General features: G+C 40.8%; 3 protein-coding genes across 3 annotated transcripts; 2 read left to right on the forward strand and 1 right to left on the reverse strand.

Moving 5' to 3' along the window:
- The first annotated feature begins 2,477 nt into the window (after nucleotides 1–2,477).
- LOC137793793 (potassium voltage-gated channel subfamily V member 2-like) lies at nucleotides 2,478–5,277 on the forward strand. Its single transcript, XM_068590150.1, has 2 exons — nucleotides 2,478–3,728; nucleotides 4,999–5,277. The coding sequence occupies exons 1-2, from the start codon at nucleotides 2,478–2,480 to the stop codon at nucleotides 5,275–5,277; spliced, it is 1,530 nt and encodes a 509-aa protein (XP_068446251.1).
- A 4,010-nt stretch (nucleotides 5,278–9,287) lies between these two features.
- On the forward strand, nucleotides 9,288–10,427 carry LOC137793794 (N-acetyllactosaminide beta-1,3-N-acetylglucosaminyltransferase 3-like). The gene has a single exon (XM_068590151.1). The coding sequence runs from the start codon at nucleotides 9,288–9,290 to the stop codon at nucleotides 10,425–10,427; it is 1,140 nt and encodes a 379-aa protein (XP_068446252.1).
- Nucleotides 10,428–13,630: 3,203 nt separating this feature from the next.
- On the reverse strand, nucleotides 13,631–23,617 carry jak3 (Janus kinase 3 (a protein tyrosine kinase, leukocyte)). The gene is made up of 24 exons (XM_068589604.1): nucleotides 23,565–23,617; nucleotides 22,513–22,719; nucleotides 22,295–22,412; nucleotides 22,042–22,159; nucleotides 21,567–21,712; nucleotides 21,141–21,444; nucleotides 20,435–20,554; nucleotides 20,159–20,316; nucleotides 19,956–20,067; nucleotides 19,378–19,558; nucleotides 19,093–19,217; nucleotides 18,847–18,978; nucleotides 18,658–18,745; nucleotides 18,145–18,269; nucleotides 17,914–18,052; nucleotides 17,583–17,734; nucleotides 17,215–17,365; nucleotides 16,560–16,687; nucleotides 15,669–15,858; nucleotides 15,297–15,418; nucleotides 14,825–14,997; nucleotides 14,474–14,591; nucleotides 14,220–14,333; nucleotides 13,631–14,070 (listed from the first exon to the last, which is right to left on the reverse strand). The coding sequence occupies exons 2-24, from the start codon at nucleotides 22,709–22,711 to the stop codon at nucleotides 13,951–13,953; spliced, it is 3,333 nt and encodes a 1,110-aa protein (XP_068445705.1). The 5' UTR covers nucleotides 22,712–22,719; nucleotides 23,565–23,617; the 3' UTR covers nucleotides 13,631–13,950.
- Nucleotides 23,618–25,540: the final 1,923 nt, after the last annotated feature.

Consider the following 25,540-nt stretch of genomic DNA (forward strand, 5'->3'; position numbering starts at 1 on the left):
CTGTGAACTGAAACTCGTAACCTGAAACGACCGCTCGCTTAATCGCAGCATCTGCTGCTGCATTTCCTGTTGAAATGGGGTCAGAAAGCGGATAGTGTGAGCCTGGTTGCGGCAAAATGTCTCATCTTGAGTCTTTTACCTGGAATAACCAATATCATAAACCCAGAACTTGTCTTTAAGATGTTTAGCGTGGGGGATTGTGATGAGACTTCATCTTCAAACTAAACCTGCTGTGGAAAACTCGTCTCTGTTGTGAGAGAAAAACATCCTGAAATCATGCAACAAGGCACTCGTGTACCATCCACCTTATTTACCTTGTTATTTATAGTCTTGAGTGAGTTCAGCAAATGTAGGTCACATTATAGAAAGGAAGGAAGGTGAGAAGTGTGCTTGTTGGAGGATGTCAGGATGTCGAGGATGGTGGTTTTGTCGCCAGCGACCTCGGAGGCTTCCACAAGAACCACAAGCGCTGCAGCTTGAGAAGCAGAAAAGTGTGACGACAACTTCATTGTGTAATATGAAACGACAGCAAACCCAACTAATCCTGCGCCTGTTTCCAGCAAGTTGTAAGTTGTCTGGTTTTGGCAGAAGGGAGGGGGGGGGGTCTAGTTTCGGTGTGCAGACCTGTTCAAGAGAAACAACACAGTTATGCAGCTCCCCATCTGCTGGTGTTGGTTTAAGGCTCGTGCATCGTTTCACAGTAATGTTACGCAATCCAATAAGGTTGCGTGCTGAGAAGTGAGATGTTTTGTGTCTGTTCGTTTAGGATGTGTAAAGCTGCATGAGGAAGCTGGAGCGTTAGCTCGGCCGTAACCCTTGATGTACGTGTTGCCACACCCGGCGCTGTGCAGCAGCAACGGCTCGCCGACACAGAGGAAGGCCGGCTGCTGCACGGTCTGAGGGTTCAGGAGAGGAACATGCAGAAGGTCTTTGTTGTTTGCAATTTAGACACAAATACACCGGGACGTTCTGGGGTCCAAGCCCGTATTGCTTTCACTGAGAAGGAAAACCAAAATGGACTTTAATCACAATTCACAAGCCAAGTTGACGACGGAAAAATGGGATTTTTGTTTGTGTGTTTTATTCAGTCAATCATATTACAATACAATATTCTTCTATATAATGTACAGAAACAGACTGAAAAGGTATAAGTAAAGCAAAAAATTATTATATATTCCTATCCTAAATTATTAATTAAAACAGATAATTCATTTGAAATAAATAAAGAAAAAAGAAAGAAAAATATACACACACACACACACACCCCTTCCATACAGAAACATTTCATTCACACCTGTAACTCTCAAATATTGTTTCATCACATGCATGTTAGTGCCGTTCCATACTTTAACTCCCACAGTATAAATTGTGTCTGGAGGGATTAGGATGATGTGTGGATTAGAAACTTTAGGCTCTCGCAGGTGCAACAAAAGCTTGAACTGCTTCTAAATCTCTGATAAAGATGTCGCACCCTTCACCATCCGACACCATGGAGGAGGGAGGGCAGCTCGGCCGTGTCGACGGATGAGAACATTTCAGACCGTGGTATGTGTGTGTTAATCAAAGATAAGTGGAGTGACTCGTTTCACTGTTAATATTGACTTTAATCTTGTTTTATACGTTATCCTGTTTACTCTACGTCCTTCTAGGATCCTTCTTTGTGGGACTGAAGTCGGTGAGTCGAGTCCGCCCGGGCAGCCGACCAGCCGTGTCCTTTCCCTCCCTTCCTGGGGCTCGTGCCAATGACACGTGTGGGAACTCCCCCGGAAACAACTCGACTTGTAAATACTCGCATCAAATCTACGTACAATGTGTGTTTAGGGCAGTGATTGGATGGCAGGAATGAGTGTTTGACTCGTACGCTTCACTATTTGATACAGGAAATAAAGAAGAACATGATCAAGTGGCACAACACCTTGGACCAATTTCTTCCGGCTGCTTCCTGTTTGGTGCTGAGCAATTCGTGCTTCTCCTTTTAACAAGACTAAAAGTATTCATTTTGAATCATTTCTTTTTACTTATGAAAGTATAGCATTAGGGAATGAACAAAGATCATAATGGAGGAACATTTACAGCTTCGGTTGTCTTGCTTTCCTCGCTCCAAAATCCTTAAATCAACTTTGTTACCTAATCCGCCGCCTCCTATATATACTACTTCTTAGAGACTTGGAAGGACACCGGTGAGATTAAACGGGTGAAATCCTTCGCTGCTCGTCCTTGATCTCCTCGTCTGATGAAGCAAATGCACATATGTTGTCTGCACAGTCACAGCTCCAGAGGGAAATCTCTTCCTGCCTCTCCGGACTGCAATCTCATCCAGAATTGAGCCAGAAAAAACAGGAAGAGCTGCTATTCGCTGGGATATCAGTTCCTGCAGGACCAAACACAACTTTCGTGGAGTGTTTCCTGTTATGCTTTTTTTTTCTTCTCTCTCTTTTTCCTCTTTCATTGGCTTCCTGCCCTGAGTGAGCGTCACCATGGCTTCAGAGACGGCGAAACTGCAGAGATGTTTGCAAAAGCGCCGCACGACCATCAACTGTCTGTCAAACGGTGTCGAGGGCCACAAAACATTCCCGTTTTCCCAGGACAAAACGGTCAAAGCGTGGACGTCTCTGGACAATCTGGACAGTCTTGACGTCGAAGCAGAGGAGAGATCCAAAGAACAACAGAGCATCAGCGTTAACGTCGGAGGGAAAGTGTTTCGCATTCCCAAACGGTGTGCCGTGAACTATCCCAACACCCGGATCGGCTCGTTGGCCCTCTGCAGGGACCGAGCCAAGCTCTTCACGTTGTGCGACGATTATTCCGTACGTAAGAACGAGTTCTTCTTCGACCGCGACCCCGCCTTCTTCCACCACGTCTGCCACTTCTACACAAGCGGAGTGCTGTGGATCATACGGGAGATGTGCCCCATCAACTTCGAGGAGGAGATCGCATACTGGGGCCTGAGCTTGAAGGACACGCAGCGCTGCTGCTGGATAATGTTCGAGGAGAAGCTGGACGAGGTGAAGGACCACCTGAAAGTGGAGCAGGAGCTGAAGGCCGAGACAGAGGTGAAGTATGACGAGGAGGGCTTCAAGGACATGGTCTTCGGGAACGTGCGCAAGACTCTGTGGGACCTCGTGGAGAATCCGTACTCTTCGACTCCGGCGAAGGCCGTCACCGTGCTGTCCAACCTTTTGGTGCTTTTCTCCATCGTCGCCATGAGTCTCAACACGGTCCAGGAACTCAAAGTGTACACCATCAACGGTAAGACGCTCATGGAATGGGTGGAGATCACCACCATTGTGTTCTTCACCTTCGAATACTTCCTTCGCCTCGTCACCACGCCGGACATGACGATGTTCTTGAAGAGCGGACTCAACTTCGTGGACATGGTGGCGGTCGTTCCTTATTTCATCCAGATCATCTTCGAGGTCTCGGCCGACACGGAGAACTCCGCGAGCGCTCGGACCGACCTGAGGGCGATGGCCCAGGTCGGGAAGCTCAGCCACGTCCTGAAAGTCGTCAAGCTGCTGAGGATCTTTCGCATCTTGAAGCTGGCTCGACACTCCACTGGAATGAGAGCGTTCGGGTTCACCCTGCGGCAGTGTTACCAGCAGGCCTCTTGCATCTTTCTCTTCATTGCCATGGGAATCTTCACTTTTTCTGCTCTCCTCCATTCAGCCGAGAGGGAAACTGAGGGATCTCCCATCAGCAGCATCCCGTACGCCTGGTGGTGGGCTGCGGTGAGTACAGCTGGAGAACGAGACGTCGCCGTTGTGTTTGTTTACCAATCCGACGCCACAGCAGTTTGTTTCCCTGCGTACGAGTTCTTCCATACGAGCTGCAGAAGTGATTTGGTTGAAATGAATATGAAGATCAGAAAGAAAAACTCTCAGACAATGAGTTATGTATTTAGTTGAACTATAAATTATCTTTTTTTATCAAGATGAAGACAAACGAAACACTTTAAAAAATACTAGTATGTTAATAGTTATGTTGTTAACTGGCCGTGCTTTTAAAACAAAACTCTAAATATTGTCCTTTAACAGTCACAAAAAGACATTTAAGATATGCTCTTATTCGTCACACAGCTGTAAAAGTGCACGTACAGACACATAGTAAAATAAAAAAAACAAGTAATGAAAAGCAATAATATATATACAGACAGATAAGAATGTATATAAAAATGTATTGATATTGCACCAGTTGAAGTGATTGAAGCGTTGTTGTGTAATCCTCAGTGCTGTTCTTGTCGTGTCGATGTGGCCGTAAAACAAACTTCAGACCCACGCGGGTGGATCTGTGAGCGGTTCTTACTTTATGTTGTTGGACAGGCCTGAAGGCCGCGTTGCTGCTGCACGCGGTGACGAACAGAAGGAACCTGAGGTAGTTGTCGAGTGGTTTTGGCAGTTAATGGCACCATCTGTCACGGAAATACCACGTCTGGAGTTAGCAGTAGAAATTGCAAACTCTAAAATACACAAAACTGTTTTGTGGACTGAGAATATTTAATACTAGAGTTTTTTTTTGTGAATACAGGTTTGCATGAGCAAGTTATGAAAATAATTGACATAAAATCATTGAATTGTTTATTTGTCCGTATTCACTGGTTCCCTGGCGACACAAAACCACAGGAAATAATCTGTTTTGGATTATTGCAAACACAAGTTTATAATACTTACACCTGAAGATAATCCTCACAAATGAACACCACTTTATGATTATTGCCACGTGATTACAACTGCGAGAAGTAAAAGGAATAAAGTTTTATACTCTCATTTAATCCCTTAGCTGCCACTTTTTTTGGAAGACAAGTAAATGATTAACACAAGTGATGCAATCCTACAAGTTACGCCTGTTTAGCTGTCAATGTAGAGAAGAAATGTTCTCATTCTTCGGCGGAGGCTTCGTTGTTGTGCTACCAGGGCCTTAAATTCACTTTATAACTCATTATTGTACTTATTATGAAGATAACTATTGAATAACATGTCACTGTGCACGCTTCTCTTCCAGGTCAGCATTACCACGGTGGGCTACGGGGACGTGGTGCCTGTGACTGTTGTGGGCCGCTTCGTGGCCTTTGGCTGCATCTCATTTGGGATCATCCTCAACGGGATGCCCATCTCGTTCCTCTTCAACAAGTTCTCCGATTACTACGCCAAGCTGAAAGCGGAGGAGTACGACAATCAGTCCGTGGAGCGACGCTTCAAGCTGAAGAGGCGCCTGCAGCGCAGGATGGAAAGGTGTTTTCATTTCTCGGAGGAAGACGAGAGTACAGACTGCAAACGCTGAAGGGAACTTGAAAGTGAAAACATGTCGCTTGATGATATTCATGAAACAGGAAGTTCACCAGGCATCATAATGTGATGGATACAGTTGAATCTGAATACAAGTAAAAAAGAGAACGTGGGCGAGAAAGAAGACAGAAGGACGAAGTGAAGGATTATTTTGCAAAGTTTTCACGGATGCGCATCCAGTCCATTGCATTGTGAACAGGAGAACGGTTTGGACGAAAACATGATGATTTTAAGCCATTATATTTGCAGTTTCTATTAAAATAATGTATGGCACCCTTAAAAGAAAGTTGTACAGGGCCTTATGATTTTAATACGCAATTAAGTTGCACATCCACATTGACTCTTCACTCGACTTCATCTGAAAAGATTACAAATTGTGAACGACGAGTGCCTGTAAATGAAAAGACTCTTCACTGAAGTGAACAATACAAATGTTGAAGAAGTGTAAAACACTGTGTGTGATGACTCCGGTGGTAAATACACACTGTTGTTTCATGTTGATTTCATGTATGTTCAGTGATCCCAATAAAAGCCGACTGATGGCTTTCATTAAATCTCATTTCATTAAATACAGCCGTCAGTGTGCGACTCAGCAGTGAAGATACACAATACACAAAATGTTTCCCGATATAATTATTACAATTATACAATGCCAATACTTAAGGCTTGACAGTAAAAACCTTGTTTTAGTTTTGTCACATTTTGTAAGAGGAAACAAATGGTTGAGGTCAAGTAGCAGAACTCTGTCACACTGTAAAAAAACGCCTGTGAAATTTACTGTTTGTAACCTACTGTGAACTATTTCCCAGTAAAATACTGTGCATTTATTTAAATATTACACTAGTCAAAGCTTTACTGTAAAAAAAAAAAAAAGTAGTGCTGTGGGAAAATCACAGTAACCAAGAATCTACTGTAAAAAACCATTGCACTTAAAAAGTACTGTAGAAAATGACATTAACTAATCTACTGTAGTTATATACTGTGTTTTTTTTAAAACATTTTTTTTACAGTAAGTTACTTGTCAATGGCTGCCAGTTATTAACTCTCAATTTCGGAGTGTGTTTTTTTACAGTGCATGATCAAGTATGAAATGTTCAAAGTAGTATAAACAAAGGTCAGTTCATGAAAAAGTGAAATAGAGTTTAGTTAAATCATTAATCGCTTGGTCGCTAGTGGAGAGCCAGAGGGAGGAGACTGCAGGAGCTTCATGAGGTTGATCGGTCTCAGCTGAGGTGTGCAGGTTTCTGTGAAAAGGAGTTCCTAGACAAACATAATTGAAAAGAGGGATAAACAACAGAAACATGAGGAATGAGGGAGAGGTACAGCTGATACCGGGAGTGAATGTCTAATCAGGACCGGCCGTTAAGGATGTGGTCACATTTTGTCATTTGCACCTTTTCCCAACAATCAAACTTGAAGTGTATTAATCCATTTGTGGAGCTGACTATAGAGCTCTAGATGTTGACATTATTAGTCAACTTCCATGTGAATTGTATGTAAACAATGACCTGAGAACCAAGGAGCCAGTTTTTTTTTGTCTAGCTCAAATCAAATGCAGTGCATTGTCTTGTCTGAAGCAGCTTCATGTGCTTCATCATCCTCACAGGAAGCCAGAAACGGTGCGTTTGTCGCCTCGCTGCTGTCCTCAAAACATGCTCGATGTTAGCGAGGTGCCATATAAATGGACTTTGATATTTCAGCAGTTTGTAACATGTTTGTTCTTTCTGAGTTGGTAATATATAATAGTTATAGGTTCAACATGGAGGATGATTTGTGTCCGTGTTGTGTGTCGTTATGCTCTTATGTATTCATTTTTATGTATTTGTGTTGTCTAGTTTGAGGTAATATGTAATTGTATAAACTTAAATCAAATGATCCAGAGAAAGAAGAGACGGTTCGGTGACGCGCTCGTGACGCAGCAGCACCAGGCCACGCCCACCAGGCTGACAGCCGCTCCTCGCTGCCGCGCGCTGTTCTCGTCAGTTATCACTGGAGCTACAGACACTACAGACACACTAAAACAACTCCTTCACACGGTAAGCCTACACTTATTGAATTATTCAAACCAACTTCATGAACCATGAATGCTGTTTGTTCACTCCGCTAAGATCACTCGTTACGTCACTCACTTCTCCGGGAATTAAAAGACGTGGAGCGCGTTTTTATTGTAACGGGAAATATTACGATAACTTCTCAGTTCCGTATTTATTAAGATGTGTCTTTATCAAGCTTTGTATTACATTTAGCAGATATGATATGTCTCCTTGATGGGTTACAAGTCTGTCAAATCAAAAAATAACGGCAATAAGTAGTTTTTTTAATCGGTCTGGTTTTAATCAGAGCTTTTTATCTTGCAGAGACAAGTCTATTAGACATCGTTATGAATATTCCAATATTTCTTAATGAAATGTTGTAAAATGGAAGTATAAAGTAGCATAAAATGAAAATGCTCTATAAATATGTGCTTCCTCGTTGTTGATGCAGGTAATATTACAGATTACATTGACTGTAAACTACAGAGCTAACTGAAAATAAAATACAGATCTTCGGCCATTTTCGGTTCCAGTTCTGAGCAAATTACCAAAAACTCAAAGTAAAAACCACACAATGTTCATCTGTTTTACGTGGAAACTTATTTTAATATCTACTAATAATAAAATCCTTGTTTTTATTTGGGTTTTTCTCAAATTAAATAATACCTGAATTCATGACTTAACAGTACTTTAACAACATGTTTCTAAAGATTTATGTAAACATGTACATGGCCCTATTAGTCTGTATTATTTGTTATATTATCGGATTATTATTATTAGTACTGATGCATAAAGTCAATGTTAATATTGTAGCTTTAAGAACAAGCTTGTTTTAAGTGTCTTTCGGTTGGTGCCAGAAAGTAAACGCCTCATAACTTCACAGGTAAAGAGCTAAGTATAGTACTATAATATAAGTATAACATATGATTTGTTATCAATTTGATGAAGAAAATACTTAAAGTGAAAAAGCTCTCTTGTGTTGTAACAAGAAGGGAGTGTTTGGTCTCGGTGTGCCATTTGACATTAAATGTTAATTATTTAGGACCTTCCCTTTTTTTGCATTTCACTGAATAAGTATTTTGCTTTTTCTGATGCTCAAATATCTGACGTCATCCATATGTAACCTATTCCACCCATTTTATGAGACATGACAGCATTTGGTTTGTTTCCACCTCGATGTGCTGTCACAGTACAGCTGGTGTGGATTCTGCAGGCCGATGCCAAGACGTCTGCTCGCTGCTGTTGGTCTCTGCTCCTTATTCGAGCAGAGACATGAAATACACAAAAGCTTTCGTTTATGGGATTTCATCCTCTCTGTACCTTATTTTTTTCTTCATATTTTAATTCTACAGTCTATATTTCTTGCCTCCGATTTTGAAATGTAAATTAATAAATAAAAAACCTTCCGCGTGTTATTTGCATCGCCAGTAACTCATTTGTTTAAATGATGCGCTACCCATGAGCAGGATGTAGAAGTAAACTTTTAGGAGCCCATTGTAATATATTAACTGAAGAAAGACCGACGGACAAAGACATTATTCTGGTGTTTACTAACTTTGAGCTTAATGTTTAAACGGGTGCTTTCTAAGTTAACCAGGTCGTATAAACCCAAACCCTCAGCATGAGCTGTGGGTTCACTCATCTTAAAGTATTTTAACATGTTCGCAGTTTGCTGAAACATTTACAATGTAGTTGTGCACTTATGGACACATGATTATTCCAGAACAAAGGGACTTGAAGTGAGTTGATGACTGAAACAGTCCAGGTGGTTAAAGGTTCTGATGATTATGAAAGGAAAAACCTAATCTATGAAACTTTAGCTCCCCACATTCATTTCTGTTAAAGTGATATAGTGTGTGCAGGTGTGATATCCTTAATCTTTCTAACTTGTCTTATTCGTTGTCTTATGCCCTGCTGAGGAGTGTTAATGAGGAAAAAATGTGCTTTGTTTTGTCACGTCAGAGTTTCGAGGATGAGGAACATCAGGGCAAGAACTCTGTTGGTGGTGGGAGCTCTTGGTCTACTGGTCCTCCATCTCTGTAAAGACTTCACTGACAAGAAAAGCATCCACCTCAATATCGATGCGAGAGAAGATGACATTAAAATAAAGCAACCCTCCAGAAACAACTCCTACGTGTACTCCTGGCCAAAATGTTCCAGAAACCTGTCTGCCGCCAACGTCACAGGCTTCAGCTCTCTCTCCCGTGACGTGCAAGACTTTCTCAACTATCGACACTGTCGCCATTTCCCCATGCTGCTGGACCTTCCTGACAAATGTGGAGGAGTTGATAAATCGGCGGAAGTTTTCCTTCTGCTCGTCATTAAAAGTTCTCCCGGCAACTACGACCGCCGGGAGGTGCTGCGTAAAACCTGGGCTAAAGAGAGGTTACACAATGGTGTGTGGATCCGGAGACTATTCATCTCGGGAACAATGGACACCGGGTTTGAGAAGCAGAGGCTCAGCAAACTGCTGGAGCTGGAGCATCGGGAGTACGGCGACATCGTCCAATGGGACTTTCAGGAACGGTTCTTCAACCTCACCTTGAAGCAGATACTCTTCCTGGAATGGATGGAAAGAAACTGTCCTCGCGCTCGCTTCCTGTTCAACGGCGACGACGACGTCTTCGCCAACACAAACAACATGGTGGAGTATCTCCAAGGCCTCGAGGACAATGACGGAGGCAAGCACCTCTTTACCGGCCACCTGATCCAGAATGTGGGGCCCATTAGATCCCCGTCGAGCAAGTATTTTATCCCAGTTCAGATTCAGGAGTCCAACTCGTACCCCCCATACTGTGGCGGTGGGGGCTTCCTCCTGTCCGGCTACACAGCGTTGGTCATATTCAATATGTCCCAGTCCATTACTATTCTCCCCATTGATGACGTTTACATGGGGATGTGTCTGGCTAAAGCAGGACTAAGTCCCACTCATCATATGGGCGTGAAGACGGCCGGACTGCACATTCCCTCCAGAACGCTCGATGGGTACGACCCTTGCTTTTATAAAGAAGTTTTACTGGTCCACAGATTCCTTCCGGCTCACTTGTACCTCATGTGGAACAGAATACACGACGCGGATCTGAAATGTGGTCCCTCCAAAAGAAAGAGTTAGCGGAAACCAAAACTGTGACTCGTAGGTGGTGAAAGAAAACGTTGACACTTTGATTCCTGCACTCGCACTTTGGGACCTTCTTCATTCCATCATGAGAAAAGGTTCAAACGATGTTACTACCACGGTTCAGCTGCAGGCGAAAAACAGAACTTTTTTTTTTTTTTTTAAATTCTCAACGGCTTTCGCTGCTGTGTGTCATACTTATGGCGCCTGACAAAGCCCAAGACTCACTGGGGAAAGAAGGGAAACAAGTTGCCCTTTTAAACTTGCAAAATGATATTATTGTATTTATCAGATTATTACTGTGGAGGTACCATACACACACACAAACACACAGCTGTTGACTGCTGGAAACAGGGTTGATCAGAGCCGTGAGATTCAACCATACATTCAATTTGCTGTCCGTAAACAAAATAAACAGCAACCTCAAGAGATTAAATGTTTCCCGGAGCTGCTGTGGATAGATGACCATCTCTGGCTTTACGCGGGGTAATTACCCATTCAATAAAACATATTGAATAGCTTTAAACTGTTGGTGGAACCAAAGTATGCTCTCAAATACATCATGCCTCGTAGCATCTTAACAAGGCGTTGGTTGACAGTGAGCTAGCTTTAGCTCAAGAGAAGATCTAAACCAGGGGTGTTAAACTCATTTTAGTGGAGGAGCCACATGCTGCTCGTTTTGATCTCAAGTGGGCCAGACCAGAAAAATCACAGCATAATAATATTTCTCTACGTTTAAATCATTGGTGAAGGTTGTTGGATGATAAACTCTATTTTAAGGTCTTTCAACGATTAACTAGAAACAATCTGCCTGGGTTCTCCTCTGCAGATTCCCTCGCTTTGTGACGCCACTTTTTATGACGTCATCCATTTTTAACGACTTCCAACACAATAATTTCAGTGCTCACATGGATCAATGGTTTGCACGTCCGCCTTACAAGCAGAGGATCAGATGTTCTAATCCCAGCTCTTCTAAATGGACTGGAACCCCCTGGACCACCGGATCCGGCCCGCGGGCCGTATGTTTGACACCGCTGGTCTAAACCAAAGCAGCAGAGATTAGCATGTCAAGCAAACTCTCTCACCGATGTGATAGCCGCGCTGCTTGGTTCGCTCTGCTGTTGCTATGTTTTCCTTCTCCAGGGTTACAGAGCGATCAGAGGAGAACCAGCCGATTCAGCGATACTCAGCTCGAGATGTGACGCAGGATGATGAGTTATACTGTGCACGGTCTGGCACAATATCCTTCATAAACCCTCAAGACAAATGATACAATATTAGTTCACAAGTTTACATTTGTGTTTAATTTAAAGACGTTATTGTCCGTATGTGCCTGTATATTTGTACATAATTATGGATGTTTTTGTGCCTTACATCAATGCTTCTCAATCAAAAACCATTGTTAGAATTTAAAAAAAGATGTTTGGCAGACTGGAAGCATATATGTACTTGCAAATACTCTTTATATTTATATATAAATTTGCAAATACATACATGTAAGTAATAACAATTACAAGTAAGAATTGCTGTATGCTTTTCGGACACTTTTTTTAACACAAGTCTTGAATCTAAACAGAAATATCCAAATTTATTTAATTTCATGCAGCTGAGTGGGTCATATTGTAACACCCTGTGTTTTCCATGTGTGTGTGTCTTCCCAAGTGTTTCTTGATTGTTTTTCCCTTCACCTGTTGTTCCAGACGCCTCCCACAGGGGCCTCCTGTCTTTCCCAGGTGTAATCCTGAAGCCCCGCCCTCATTGTTTCCACCTGTGCCCGTCTTCCCCTCTTTCGTCACCTTCTAGCTCAAAGTTTTCTTGTGTTTTGTGACTTTTTTTTAAACCTTGTATGGTGTTCGGGTTTGTGGGACTTACTGGCCTTGACTCCTTTTCTGCGAAGAACATATATCAGACAAAATGTTCATCAACCACACACCATGACCCCCCCTACACATTGATATTACACACAGGGTCTTCAGGCTAATAAAAGTATGGGAATTGTGTACCTGAATTCAATTATTAAGCATATTTGCTGTTTAAATTGCTTCTAATTGGGATGAAGAGAAAACATCTGTTGAGTATTTTAACGTAACATTGTGTTGAATTAAAACCCAAAAATACAGCGGGTCCAACAGACTCACAACACCTGCTGAGGAACAAAAACATGAACACAATACGAGGGTTTAAATAAAGTACGTTTTGATTTTGCCTCGCCTGGACTCCTGTCGTCTCCTCTGAGGTTTTGCCGGCCGTGATACATTCTGCATATTGTGATATTTATTTCATCATCAATGGAAAATGTGTACTGCAAATATCAAACATGTATATAATGTGAATAAAAAACTGTTTGCAGGCATAATGTGTTTTTAAACCTTTTCGAGAGCACCGTGATGTGTGCGTGTACACATACAGGCGATAGCCTCGTGCACAGCTGTAAACATTCCAACACCTTTAAGTGAGTTTTTGCAAGTGACCTAAAATTAAAAGGAAGATGTTTGAGCAGCACAGATTAAGGACATGGGACCTCTTCGCATAACACTGCTAGTCTGTATGAAATGCCTCTTTTTAGAACGAGGCAAAAGACTTAGTGACCTGATAATTGTTCTTCTCCATAAAACAACCACTAACACTATAAGCAGAGAAGTGTTTCTTTTACCTCACTGTGCAAAGTCTTCCACCATGTGATCGATATCCAGTACTTTGACCAGGACATTAGATGCATGTAGCTCGTTTTAAGTGAGTTCATCTCATGGTGGTGGTACCAAAGAAGCATGGAAACAGAGAGTCCTCTTGTGGACAACTGCTGTAACTGCAGGATTACAAAACAACATTTGAAAAACAAATAATAAACAGTAGTAAATTGAGGTTGAGACCTTGCCATGAACCTTGGAGGTCAAAATGATAGAACCCTGAGGTCAGATTATCTATATTTCTTCACTTGCTAGCTGTTGACTTGGCGACGACTTAAACCTCTAACTTCAGGGACAACGGCAGCACGATGGCACTGGACGTGTCATTTATGAGCAAGTACCACAAGTATACTTGTACTTATACTTGTGGTCAGTTACTTCCTCCCACTTCATACGATCAGGCCTGGATAAGGACAGTGACACAGAACTGGATTCAATGCTTTCAATACATTTTTACAAACGCTTCTTCCACAAAATTGCTTTATTTAAAACACATTAAAAGGATGCAACTAAGACTACAGAATAACACTTAAAAAATTATTATTATTAACTGATATTGACTTACCACACTATGAATGCAAAAAAAGGAAAAGTAGATGCAAAAATATTGTTTTGCCCAATATTTTTTCATAAAAGAAATACAAAACAAAGCCTTGACATGTTCTGTAATATCTTGAGCACATGTACAAGTACTACATTTAGTCCTATACTGTACATGCTTTACAGTCCAGTGTAGCTTGCATTTATAAATCATACTGTATACAATTATTCTGACATGAGACAAGTTCTAGTAAATACTGGTTTTGTTGACAGTAAACAAACAGGGCTCCTTGTTAGCCTTCAGGGCTCTCTCTCTCCTCCTGCATGATACTTTCAATTTGTTTCCTCAAGCTGGAGAAACATGGCCGCTCCCTGAAGTCGTACGCCCAGCACTGCTTCATCAAACAGTCCACCTAGTGTCACAGGACAAAACATGGAACAATGTAAAGACCACGATCAACTCATCAATGATGATTTGCAATGAAATTATCCCAATGATACAACATATTTGTGGTATAGGAATGTGGCGGAGAAGGGGTGGGGTGGGGGGGGGGGTCAATACCTTGGGAGGGCAGTTTGGAGGAGTCGGCAACCTCCAATTGTTCTTCAGAATATTTTCCAGATGCATTGAAATTGACGGACCCTGCACATAGTGTCCGATCTCCTGCATGTAAAGCTTCAACGGGACGGGAAGGAAACATTTTAAAATGGGCAAAACCTCAACGATGTTGCGATTTGATGAAACAATTTCTTGATCATTTTTTAAAAATTGAAATATTGTCCATGCATCTATGCATGAACATTAAATCTCCTCACCCTTCTTGGGTTGTAGTTTGTGTTGCAGTGGCAGAAAAGCTCATGAAGAACGACTCCAAAACTCCAGACATCTGATTTGTGGGAAAATTTGGATTCGTTGATGGACTCTGGAGCGTACCTGCATGAGATGAACAGTGTAGGTCAGGTAGCTCTCCAGGAAGTGCAAACATATGTAAGATATACAACAAACAGGCGTTTAGCTTAGTTTAGCGAACAGACTGCAAACGGGGAATCAGCGAGCCAAGTGTGCAGACTTCTATTCAACAAACTGCTGGCTTCCACACAACCTGCAGGAAGTCTGCTTTTACCACTTTGAATTAATCATATTTGAGTTTTCAAATGTTACGCTACCAGAAGATGGGGCTCTCTCCAGGCTTCATGACTCTGTAGTACTCCTTGTCAAAGGGAATAACCTTGGTCAGCCCAAAATCAGCGATTTTCACCAGCGACTCGCTGGCCACCAGGATATTTCTGGCTGCGAGGTCTCGATGCACATAACGCGAGGACTGCAGGTACTCCATCCCCTGTGCACATTCAACACAATAGAGAAAATTGCTGTGCAATATCTCACAAGTAGCGAACATTAAGTTGATTAACCTTTTATAACCGACAAGTGTGAATTCAAAACACGTATTGAGACATCCACATGTTCTCGCTATAGTAACATCAGATTGGATAAATGCTTACAAAATGACCCAAAATCACAATACTTGAAGGTTCCTGTAAAAGTTGCACGAGTTTGTCAACCAATTATTAATCACAGAGCCAATTGAAACGAAGCTTACTTTACACTTTGTGACGACATGATCTCATATCTTCTTACCTTACAGATCTGAGAAGCAAAAAGCAGCATCTGCCAGGTGCTGATGTCTCGGTATATCTCCAAGTAACCAATGAGGCTGCCGTACGGCAGGTACTCCATCACCAAACTCATGCTGAGGCGACCTGCGACGAGGAAAACATTTGAATCATTCAGTAGATGAAAACCTTTCAAACACAGAAGACGGAAATATTCCTTTATTCAGCCATAAGTCACTTGTGACCTCACACATTAAATAGGGATCAAAAATGGACTCTTTCCAAACAAATTTGAAATTTAAATCGGTATTTTAGCAGTCAAACATCATTTTGATTTGACTTAAGTTTGATTATTCTCGTCCATTGTGTGCTGTGCCTGCAGTGAGTGTTTCATTACCCGTGCTGTAGCAGACGCCTTTGTACTTGACGATGTAGTCGCACTGAAAGATGCTTTGGATTTCGACCTCCTTCTCGAAGTCCTCCAAGTTCGACTTCTTGTTCTGCTGCAGCTTTTTCACAGCAACCAGCTCGCCAGTGTTGTCGCCCAGCGGGTCGTAACGGCAAAGTTCAACGCTGCCAAAGTTTCCCTGAAAAAGTTTTAAAATCGTTTAGTTTTGCGTAACATTACAGCTCATAAAGTCTCAATATAAATGTAGTGGTTGATGTGAATCATTGCTATATTTGGACAGTGGAAAACCGTGGAACCAATGTTGTCTCTAAACCTCTTTTTCCCTGTGTTGAGTTGTCGTAGGAATCCCAAATTAATTCCAATACTTGTGTTTATTGTATGTATTTTTTCAACAAAGTCTTTGGAAAAAGATGTATATCTGCAAAAAAATAATCACTTTTAAAAGATATTTTGATCGCAAGTATGAACATCCAGCATGATATGAGCCATATTCCCCAAAAAAGCCTCCTGGAGCGTCAATAAGACACCTTTTTGGAAATATTAGGACCTAAAAAAATCAGAATATGCAACAAAAATCACAATAAAACAAAGTCTTTGCCTGTTAGGAAGGAGCTTTAGTCAGTTGTTCGGTTCGAAAATGGAAAAAATATTACATATTTCATGCCAAAAGATTGTCTCAATGGGGCATGCTGGGACTTAAAATTGGTGTGAGAGGATTTTCGCACACAGTTTTTCAAAAGGTTTCATTTTCTCTACATCTTGGACAAGACTCATCGGATCGTCTGGAATCATAACTTCAGGTAAGTGCACTGATGGATCTGAAGGGGTCTGCATTATGAATATTAAGGTCTTCTTATTGTTCTGGTGCTGCAGACTTACTTTCCCCAGAGTGGAGATGAAGCGAAGGTGTCTCTCCTCGAAGAATATCTGCTCCAGTTGAACAGAGGTCGAGGTTCTGCGCACGCCGCTATTTGCGATGGGCTCGGTGGCATGAAGTGTAACATAGTCTGCCATGAAACAAGAACACACATGAGTCATATTGTATTATGAAATTGAATAATCCCCTAAAAACACGATGATCAATCCCATGTGAATTAGCATTTGAAGTATTTCATCTGTTGTAAAGCCACGTTTAAAGTAGTCTTCAATATACTCACAGTCCATTTCTATGTCAAATAGCAAATAGAAATGTCAAAAGAGCTGCTTCAGACTGTTGTGGTTTTGTCCTAATATTTCTTTGTCCATATATATATATATATATATATATATATATATATATATATATATATATATATATATATATATAAATATAATACATTTTTTTAGTCATACATTTTTTGTTATATTATTTTTTTCTGATGATTGTTTTTATTTTATTTGTCCTTTATTTTGGTAATTATTATATTAGATTATATATATTTCAAATTTGTGTCATCATTTTTTTTATTTATTTTTGTCCTATTTTTTTGGTCCTAATTTTATTTTTTTGTCATAATTTTTTTTTTGTGGCGGAAATGGGTTTCCATATAATTACCTGAAGTGATCAGACTGTTGAGTTGTCGGATGATACTTCGGCAGGAGGGTCTGAAGTCTGGCTGGTAGTCCATACACTGATGGACGAGATCGGCGAGCTCCGTCCACTGGGAGGGAGGAAGCTGCTGGCAGCTCTCGTAAAACTGCCGCTTCTGCAGAAAACAGACGAGTAGCATCACTCACTTGTCTGTTTGCCCAACAGCCTGGATAATAAACTGCATGTATGCAATTGATATATTCCCCCACAGAATCCCATAAGCAAGTATCACCTTCAATGCATTTGTCTTTTTCTGAACTGGTACTAGTCACTTAGACTTTGACAACCTGTCACCCGTTTGTTTGACTTATCCGGAAAAGAAGTGCGAGTACCTTGTCCAAGTCCCACCCTCGCAGCGGAGTGTTCCCACTGTTGAAGATCTCCCACACAGTGGCACCAAAGCTCCACTTATCACAATTCAGAGTCAGTTTGTCTGGTGCATCCAGCAGCTCGGGGGCCACCCAAGGGATCCTGTCCAGGATCACTAAACAAACGCACACGTGAATAACGCAGGATGAGTGCTGTTTCTTTTTTAAGGGTGACTGAATTTACCTATATGTACAACGTTAAATTCATCAGGTATCTCTTTTGCTCTTCTTCCTCTTATATGCAGTGTCTTTAACTAGAAATAGACCCGATGGTGTCAGACCCTCCTTGATTTACCGTCCTTGCCCAGCATGGGGACACTGATGCCCGGGTCGCTCAGCTTGATGAAAGGAGAGCTGCCCTGTGACGGGTCGTCTTCTCTGGCCAGCAGCAGATTTTTGGCGCAAATATTTCCATGAACAATGTTCTTTTCTTCCTGCAAGAAAGTCACACTTTGACGTTGACTCATTTACATGCAACTTCATGTGCGTTGCTTGTGTGGGATCTATATCAGAGACGTCATCTCACCAGGAAGTTGAGGGCAGACGCGAGCTGTTTGGCGACGTCAAGTTTCCAGCTCACTGACACAGATCTCCTTCTCTTCAAGTAAAGGTCAAGAGCTCCGCACTCAACAAACTCCTGCACCATGATGTCTGTAACACGCAGTCGGGTTTGTTTTCACAGCTGTACTTCAAACTAAACACAGGGTCATACATGCTCACCCACAGTTGGAGTCAAATGAGGATTTCATCTAAAGTTCATTATGTTGCTCAAAATGAAGAAAATTATTTATTGTTTCCACTAATTTATTTTTGGCAAATTAGGAGCAAAGCTTGCAAAAATGCTTTCTAACTAAGGCAAAGTTAACTAAACACAATCTGAATTCCCTCTCACTTTGTACCTATGTTTACGTTGTTAACGCACCATCAACACATCTGGAAAACATAGAGAACATTAGCTTCTTGAAGCCGACAGAAAAACAGCAAATGAACTGCAGCAAATAAAAGGATAATGTAGACCTGCAGTTTGGTTTGAACTTACTTTTGACTCCCTGGACACTAACTCCGTAGACGAGGAGCAGGTGTTTGTGTGAAATCTGACTCATCAAGCTAGCAGCTTCAAAGAATGACTGAGAATTAAAAAGAAAAAACAGCATGTGTCAAAAATAATTAGTTGTAATTCACAAAAATTCGTATTAACAATAATGTATTTTAAGCTGAAGAAACCCACCTCCCAGCAGTTTTTATGCATAGCATCGAGCTCTTTTAGAAAAACAGGCGTCACACATTTCTCCCCATCGCGAATGTCGGTTTTGTAGCCTTTGAAATTTCGGGTAAAGGATCCCTGTCCAAGGCTGTCACCCTAAAAGAAACATACAGATACTGCATTAAGACATATATAAAGCATAAATAACATGAAGTACCTTTTATTAAAAGGTACTTCATGCCTGTTTCAGTTGGAGTCGTGTCTACATACCCATTCCAGGTCTTTATATTTGATCATGTGAAATTGGATGTGATTGAATTTGTTCCTCTCAGCTGTTGGAGAGCCTTGAGCGTCCACAGAGCTGCTGTGACGTACGACGATCAGATTAGTGAGCTCTGTTGGAACGACAGAAAACACGTTCACCGTTATCTAGTCTCTGTAAAGGTTCGACATCTTAAAGGCACATATCTCATTTAAATCGTTAAGTTGATGCAGAAGTATTAGAGAATGTTAATGGCGTATATTTTTGGTCATTCCTCATATCTTGGTGAACACCTTTGTGCTGGGGAGGACAGCAGCGGCCCAACTTGACAGGCACTTCAGCGAGTAGGAGCTTGTTGTGTTGGTAATAGCTGGTGAGCTCTTTCAAGCTGGTGAAGGATTTTTGGACTCCAGGAAGACTGTAGCGCTCATTCTTAATAATGAGACAGTCTTTATAGTCAAGTCCAAGTGGAGTCTGCAGAAATATTAATGTTATATCAGACCTTTAGGGAACAGATTATTGAGCAGACTTCAGAAAGAGTGCAAAAGTGGTGAGTGTAAACACGTTAGTGGGGGAAGGGGAACATACAAATGACTTTTTCAGACATTTAAGTATGATGAAATTTCTCTAAAGTGTATTTCTGGTCTGAAACAATGTTCAGAAAAACAAGTGCATCATCTATATAGACAAACTTTCATGAAACAAGCGGAGAATTGTGTTTTCCAGAAACATTACAAAGTCCTTTATTCATGTGTTATGTTACAAAACCTGTCACAAATAGTCAGAACATTGTCAACAGGTCTATGAAATACTAAAAAGACCTTACTTACTTAATCCATGTCTACTGTGTTGCTTCAACAAGAATCTTTACCTGAACACAAACAGTGAGGAAGAAGTTGTCATAGTTCTTGGGACTCTGCCGTAGAAGGAACGCCCCGCCTTTAAATCCAGACTTTTTCAACTTGTTGACCGCAAACTCTGATCTGATAAAGACAGGACACAGGGGACATATCTCAAACAAGTACGTGTGTTTAGTGGTATTTGATTCAGTACTTTTTTTTCGAAGTGACTCACGTGATTGGGCCATGGCAGTGGTTTTTGATCCCCTCCAGAACACTCAGAGGGGCAATGTTTTGACAGAAGTAGTGACTGGAGTCTGTGGTCAGTCTGAAGTAGCCATCAACAAGAGACACAAAGGAAAGTGCTTCTTTGAGACTCTGGAAGTTGGCTTCCTGTTGTGGAAATAAATAATAAATGGACTTAATCTTTTGTGTCAACATCTTAAGAAAAAAATGCAATGAACAGAGACGACTAATTGGGGAAGAGTTGAATGTAAAATGTGTCCTTTACCAAGCATCTGTCATCTTTACGGGTTACTGTCACTATCCTGCTGTCTTGGGGAACTTGCTCATGGCATACCCTCTTTATGCCGATGTCGACGATTTCTTTAAAATCACAGAACGTCTGCCACTCCAAAAAAAATCAAAGAAAAAAATCATTCAACAACATTACATGAATTGAGTTGTATAACTTAGTCGGACCATGCCTCGAGGACTAATAACCCCAGACGTCACGATCAACTCATCAACAGTCGTGGCGCAACATATCATGTCAGGAGATGAGGAAGTTCAAATAATATTTAATTGGAACAAAAAGGGTTCTCAAAAACAGACACGAGGCCAACGAACCAGGAGAAAATAAACAGGGACAGGACAAAAAGTACGAACCAACCAGGAGACAAACAGGGTTAAATACAAGAAGGAGGTAACGACACACAGGTGGACACAACGAGGGCAACACAGGCTTTGTTTCAACTCACTCGTGGCAAGGTAGCATGAAAGCTCAATTCACTATTTACTGCATTATTTGTCTGAAATGCCAGTGGGCAAAAAGCACATACCAGGAAAACTTAGAAGGACAATGAGTGTAAACCAAACTCTGCAACGCAATGGAGGAATTGTAATCAACCGGAAGCTCATGAGTATGAGTGCAAACAAAGCTTAACTACCCACAATGCCTCCTTACCACCTGCAGCCTCACTTCGACTTGCTCTTACCAGGGTACCATCGGATTGACAACTTCCACTCGTTTCAATTCCACTCTCCCAAGTGACCTTCACCAGAGAGAACGTTGACTGTGAATGGGAGGAGGAAGGATTCACTTGGAAGGTTTCGCTTCCCAGAGAGGGCACGATGCCAGCCAGTTCGATCAGGTACTTCAGCTTCAAGCTGCACTCATCCACCGAGCAGTTGCCGAGCTTCTTCAAGAAACGTTTCAGGGTGTTTCGGATTCGGTAGCGGTCCAGGCGGTTTCGCCTCTGGATGTCGTGGCGATGTGCCAGAGGAAGGCATGACTTGTAGCTGAAAGATGAAGATGATAATTATATTGTAATGACCGCAAACGACAACAAATGCAACAAATACTTTGAGTAAAAATGCATGAAAGTCATAAGACAAAACCAAGCATTCTCCAGTGAGCGTACCTGACGGTCTTGCAGAGCTCTCGGACACTCTGATGGCGCTCTTTAGCCATCCTCCACAAGTCCAGCACGGCGAGGCCGAGGCATTCCTCTTGAGCACTCAGAGGCGGACACACTCCCGCCACACTCGCAATGAAGTCACTTCGCAACTACGGACCAAAAGAAATGAAATTTACTGTTTGATCCTTCCATATTATTATTTTGACGCACCATATACAGGTTTCCGTTTTTGTACGACATTTCGGGAGGATGTCTTAAATATTATACAAGTGGCTCAATTTTAATCTGAAGATTTGTCTAACCAACTTATCTATAAATATCAATTAGATGAAGAATTTCATAATACTAAGAATATTGGTGGTTTACAACCCAAAAATAACAAAAACAGATTTGTACTAATTTGGACGACAATATACCATAAAAATTATGTATCTCGGAAAGTCAGTGGACAAATGTTTTGACATTTCTTCTACTTAACCTGAGTAAAGAGATAGTCAATGACACTGCAGTCGAGCACTGGACTGATTCTGTCTCTGGTCAAACTGTAGCGGTACGACGTTCCTGGTCCTTGTCCAAACCAGTTTCCAAAGAAAAACCTGCAAACCAAAAATAAGTCCATTACACAGCATACAATTACGTTATTAAAATATATACATATTGACTTTTCCATAAAATACCTTAACATGAGTGTGATGTACACTAGATTCTGAATTTTGTTATTTTCCACCAACCTGACTCGAAAGTGAACTTGTACGTTTTCATCTGTGTTGAACACGTGCGACGGAGGATACCAAAAGGAGAGATCGGGAGATGCCAAACCAAAAACACTTTGGTACACTGGTAAGATTCCTGGTGGAAGAGACCACGAGCAGTCGATGACATCACGCATTGCAATTAGTTTTCTGGCAAAAAGACTTCAGTCGGACTTGTGTTTTGCTTAAACTCTTACCACATTTTTTGCCTGCTTGGATGCAGACATTTTCAGCAGAGATTTGTCCAGATGAAATGTGTATCGTGGTTGCATCCTTTGTGGCTGGCAGGAAGTAGAGGTGTACTTGTAAACTGGGATTATTGCTAGAACTGGACCTCTGGCTGCCTCCCCGGTCTCTGATCACCAGAGGGGCTGACTCCTCCTCACTGAGATCCATGGGTACTTCTGAGGACCAAATCAAAGTGTTTTTATACATATATATATATATATATATATATATATATATATATATATATATATATATATATATATATATATATATATATATATATATATATGAGGCAATGGTAAGTCAATGTATTGTCTGCCTTCAGTCTAGAAAACAAAGACTTAGACCTGATATTGAGCGTGATGTTCTTTACTCATTGAGTGATTTATTTAATCATCATTTAGTCATGACAAGTTTGCTGAACTAATACAACTTCACACAGTTTTTGTTGTAAGATTTGCATGGTCGGAAATTATTGAGAAAACTAAATGAGATTCAGAGTCATGTTCCCCTCCCACAATTTACGAGCAAAGCCTAAAAAAAACCTAATCACGAAAATTACTTTCATGGTATGTATCATAATGTTTCCAGTATGTAATACTGGCACAAATATATAACGTATATTTGTGTACTAAAGTTTGTGTGTTATCACGTGTGGGGATTCCCGTTGTATCACGACAGCGTTCGGCTCTAGCAGAACCAGGAAGACAATAAACTGTATAAAACTCTTTACTTTGATAACAATTCAGTTCTTATTACTTTAATTTGGCAAATTATTAACTTAAACAAAGTTTACATATGAATGATCAAAACCCTTTATTAAACATTTGTATAATAGCTGGTAATAGCTGAATATAAGTTTAAAACTTAGCTGCAAACAAAGCTAAAACATAGAAGCACATACTCTTCAGTGCATTGTTGGTCTTAGATATGAAACTGACATTTATTCACACTTTGAACCAGCTTTAAACATATATTATATAACAATATTATGTTTTATTGAAGGTATTGTTACTGTTACCTTTTACATTTGTACAGCAAACGTCCTCACGTTGATCATTCGTCGCTGTGAAATGTTCTTCTTCTCTACTGGTGCTGTATGTGTGTGTGTATGTGTGTGTGTTCACGTCTGACAGGAAGTTCAATAGGATTTCCTGATTAATCAGCTCATGTGAAACGAAAGAGATGACAAGAAAATCTTCTTGTCATCTCCGCCGAGACCGTTTTGTTCCACTTCTTACAAATAACACTTTTCAGAATATTTGGATTTCAAACGTCAGCATTGTACTAATGCTACAAATTTGTTTGGACAAAAAAATTCAAATATCAAGAAAAATGCCACCTCGATTCATTCCTTCAAATCTGGATTTTGGTGACTTGGAAGACGACTTTGTCCGTCTAACACTTCCACTGCAAGACATGACAACAACAGCTGATCACATATGTATTGGTACCAACAGTTTTTATTCATCCTTTCGTACTACACTGTGGTTCATGTGAAATTTCCTCAACAAGCTTAAGCCCAATTTTTCATTTTATTTGCTGCAGATCTTTCGAAAACTCTGAATTTTAACCCTACTACAAGAAAAAATTAAAATAATACATAACATTTCATGTCCATGTTACTGAGTCCAAATACATAATAATTAAAGACTCCTATCTTGAAAATCTACAGTGGTCAGAAAAACTGTCACCGGTAATAATACGTCACATCAAGGACTGGTTATGAAAGGGAAGAGCTTCATTTAACGTGAATTGACTCGTCTGACATTACAGGAAAAGAGAACCAGCTGACTGCGGTTTCCCTGTTCACTCTGCGAAGGGTTTAACAGTTTCCTGTTGTCGCTGTTAGAAAACCACCTGCTTTAAACTGCAAACATTTCAATGTTTCTCTAATACTATTTTCATTTTTTCTGATCCATTTTAGACTAAGTTTTTGTCCCGCGTTCATTTTTTTTCTTACGCTTTCCCCTCTTAATGATGTTCCAGTTTTTATATATTTGTATATTTTCAAAGTACACATTGAATGATAGTTTCGGTAAACAAATTATGTGAGTCTGTCTTTCCTTTATGTATCTGACATTACTGTATATTCAATGTCCATTTAAACATTTGCAACAGTTAATGCATTTAACTGATTTTTAAAAACCCATTTATTCTGTGTATGTGATTCAAAGAGTAATTGTTGACTTTGTTATATAACTCAGCTTCCGGCAGTGATTTAGATCTTAGATGAGTGTTGCAACGTATTTAGATTTTTTTTTTTCAAGTAATGATTGCTAGTAAGGCCTTAAGAATCCAGATGGAGTAAGTAAATCTTTCTGTAAACATTTGGATCATTTTTTCACCCAGAATTCACCAATTAATTCGCTGTCACATTTCCTAGATGGAGAGGTGGTTGAACAGAAGCCGAGCTTCTCATCAGCAGGACTGCACAGCTTTCCCAAACCATATCCTGACAACGGATGACCTGGATGGAACTCTGGAGAGCCGATCATTGTGTCTCAAGTTTCTCATCCGACTGGTTTATGACCTTTCTCCCAACCTGCATAGTTGAGGCATTGGCAAATACTCCAGCATGAAATGAAGGGCACCTTGGATTATATCCTCAGTTGCTGCCCAAAGGCATTGACTGAAGGGTTATACTATTGGCGCCTACGGTCTTTGGCAGACTCAGCATTGTTTGAAAACAGCAAGAATTAGCACGAAGTCCATCACCTTCATCAGAGGTGGGTGAATGGCACAACATCAGCCTGGTCTGGACTGATCCGCCTGTTATTATCACTTTCTTTCCTATGTGTCTATTCAAATTACTTTTAAATTCAATTTATTTTGTAAAGCCCAAAATCCTCAGAAGGTCTTACAATCTGTCCACATACAACATCCTCTGTCCCGGGAACTCACGTCGATTCAGGAAAAACTCCTTTAACGGGGTAATGAAAAAAGAAGAAACCTGAGGGAGGACAACAGAGGATGATCCCTGTCCCTAAATGGACA

Source organism: Clinocottus analis, unplaced genomic scaffold (genome assembly GCF_023055335.1).
Source record: "Clinocottus analis isolate CAN_PGR_092001 unplaced genomic scaffold, fCliAna1.0.p SCAF_23, whole genome shotgun sequence".
In the NCBI taxonomy this organism is placed as follows: Eukaryota; Metazoa; Chordata; class Actinopteri; order Perciformes; family Cottidae; genus Clinocottus; species Clinocottus analis.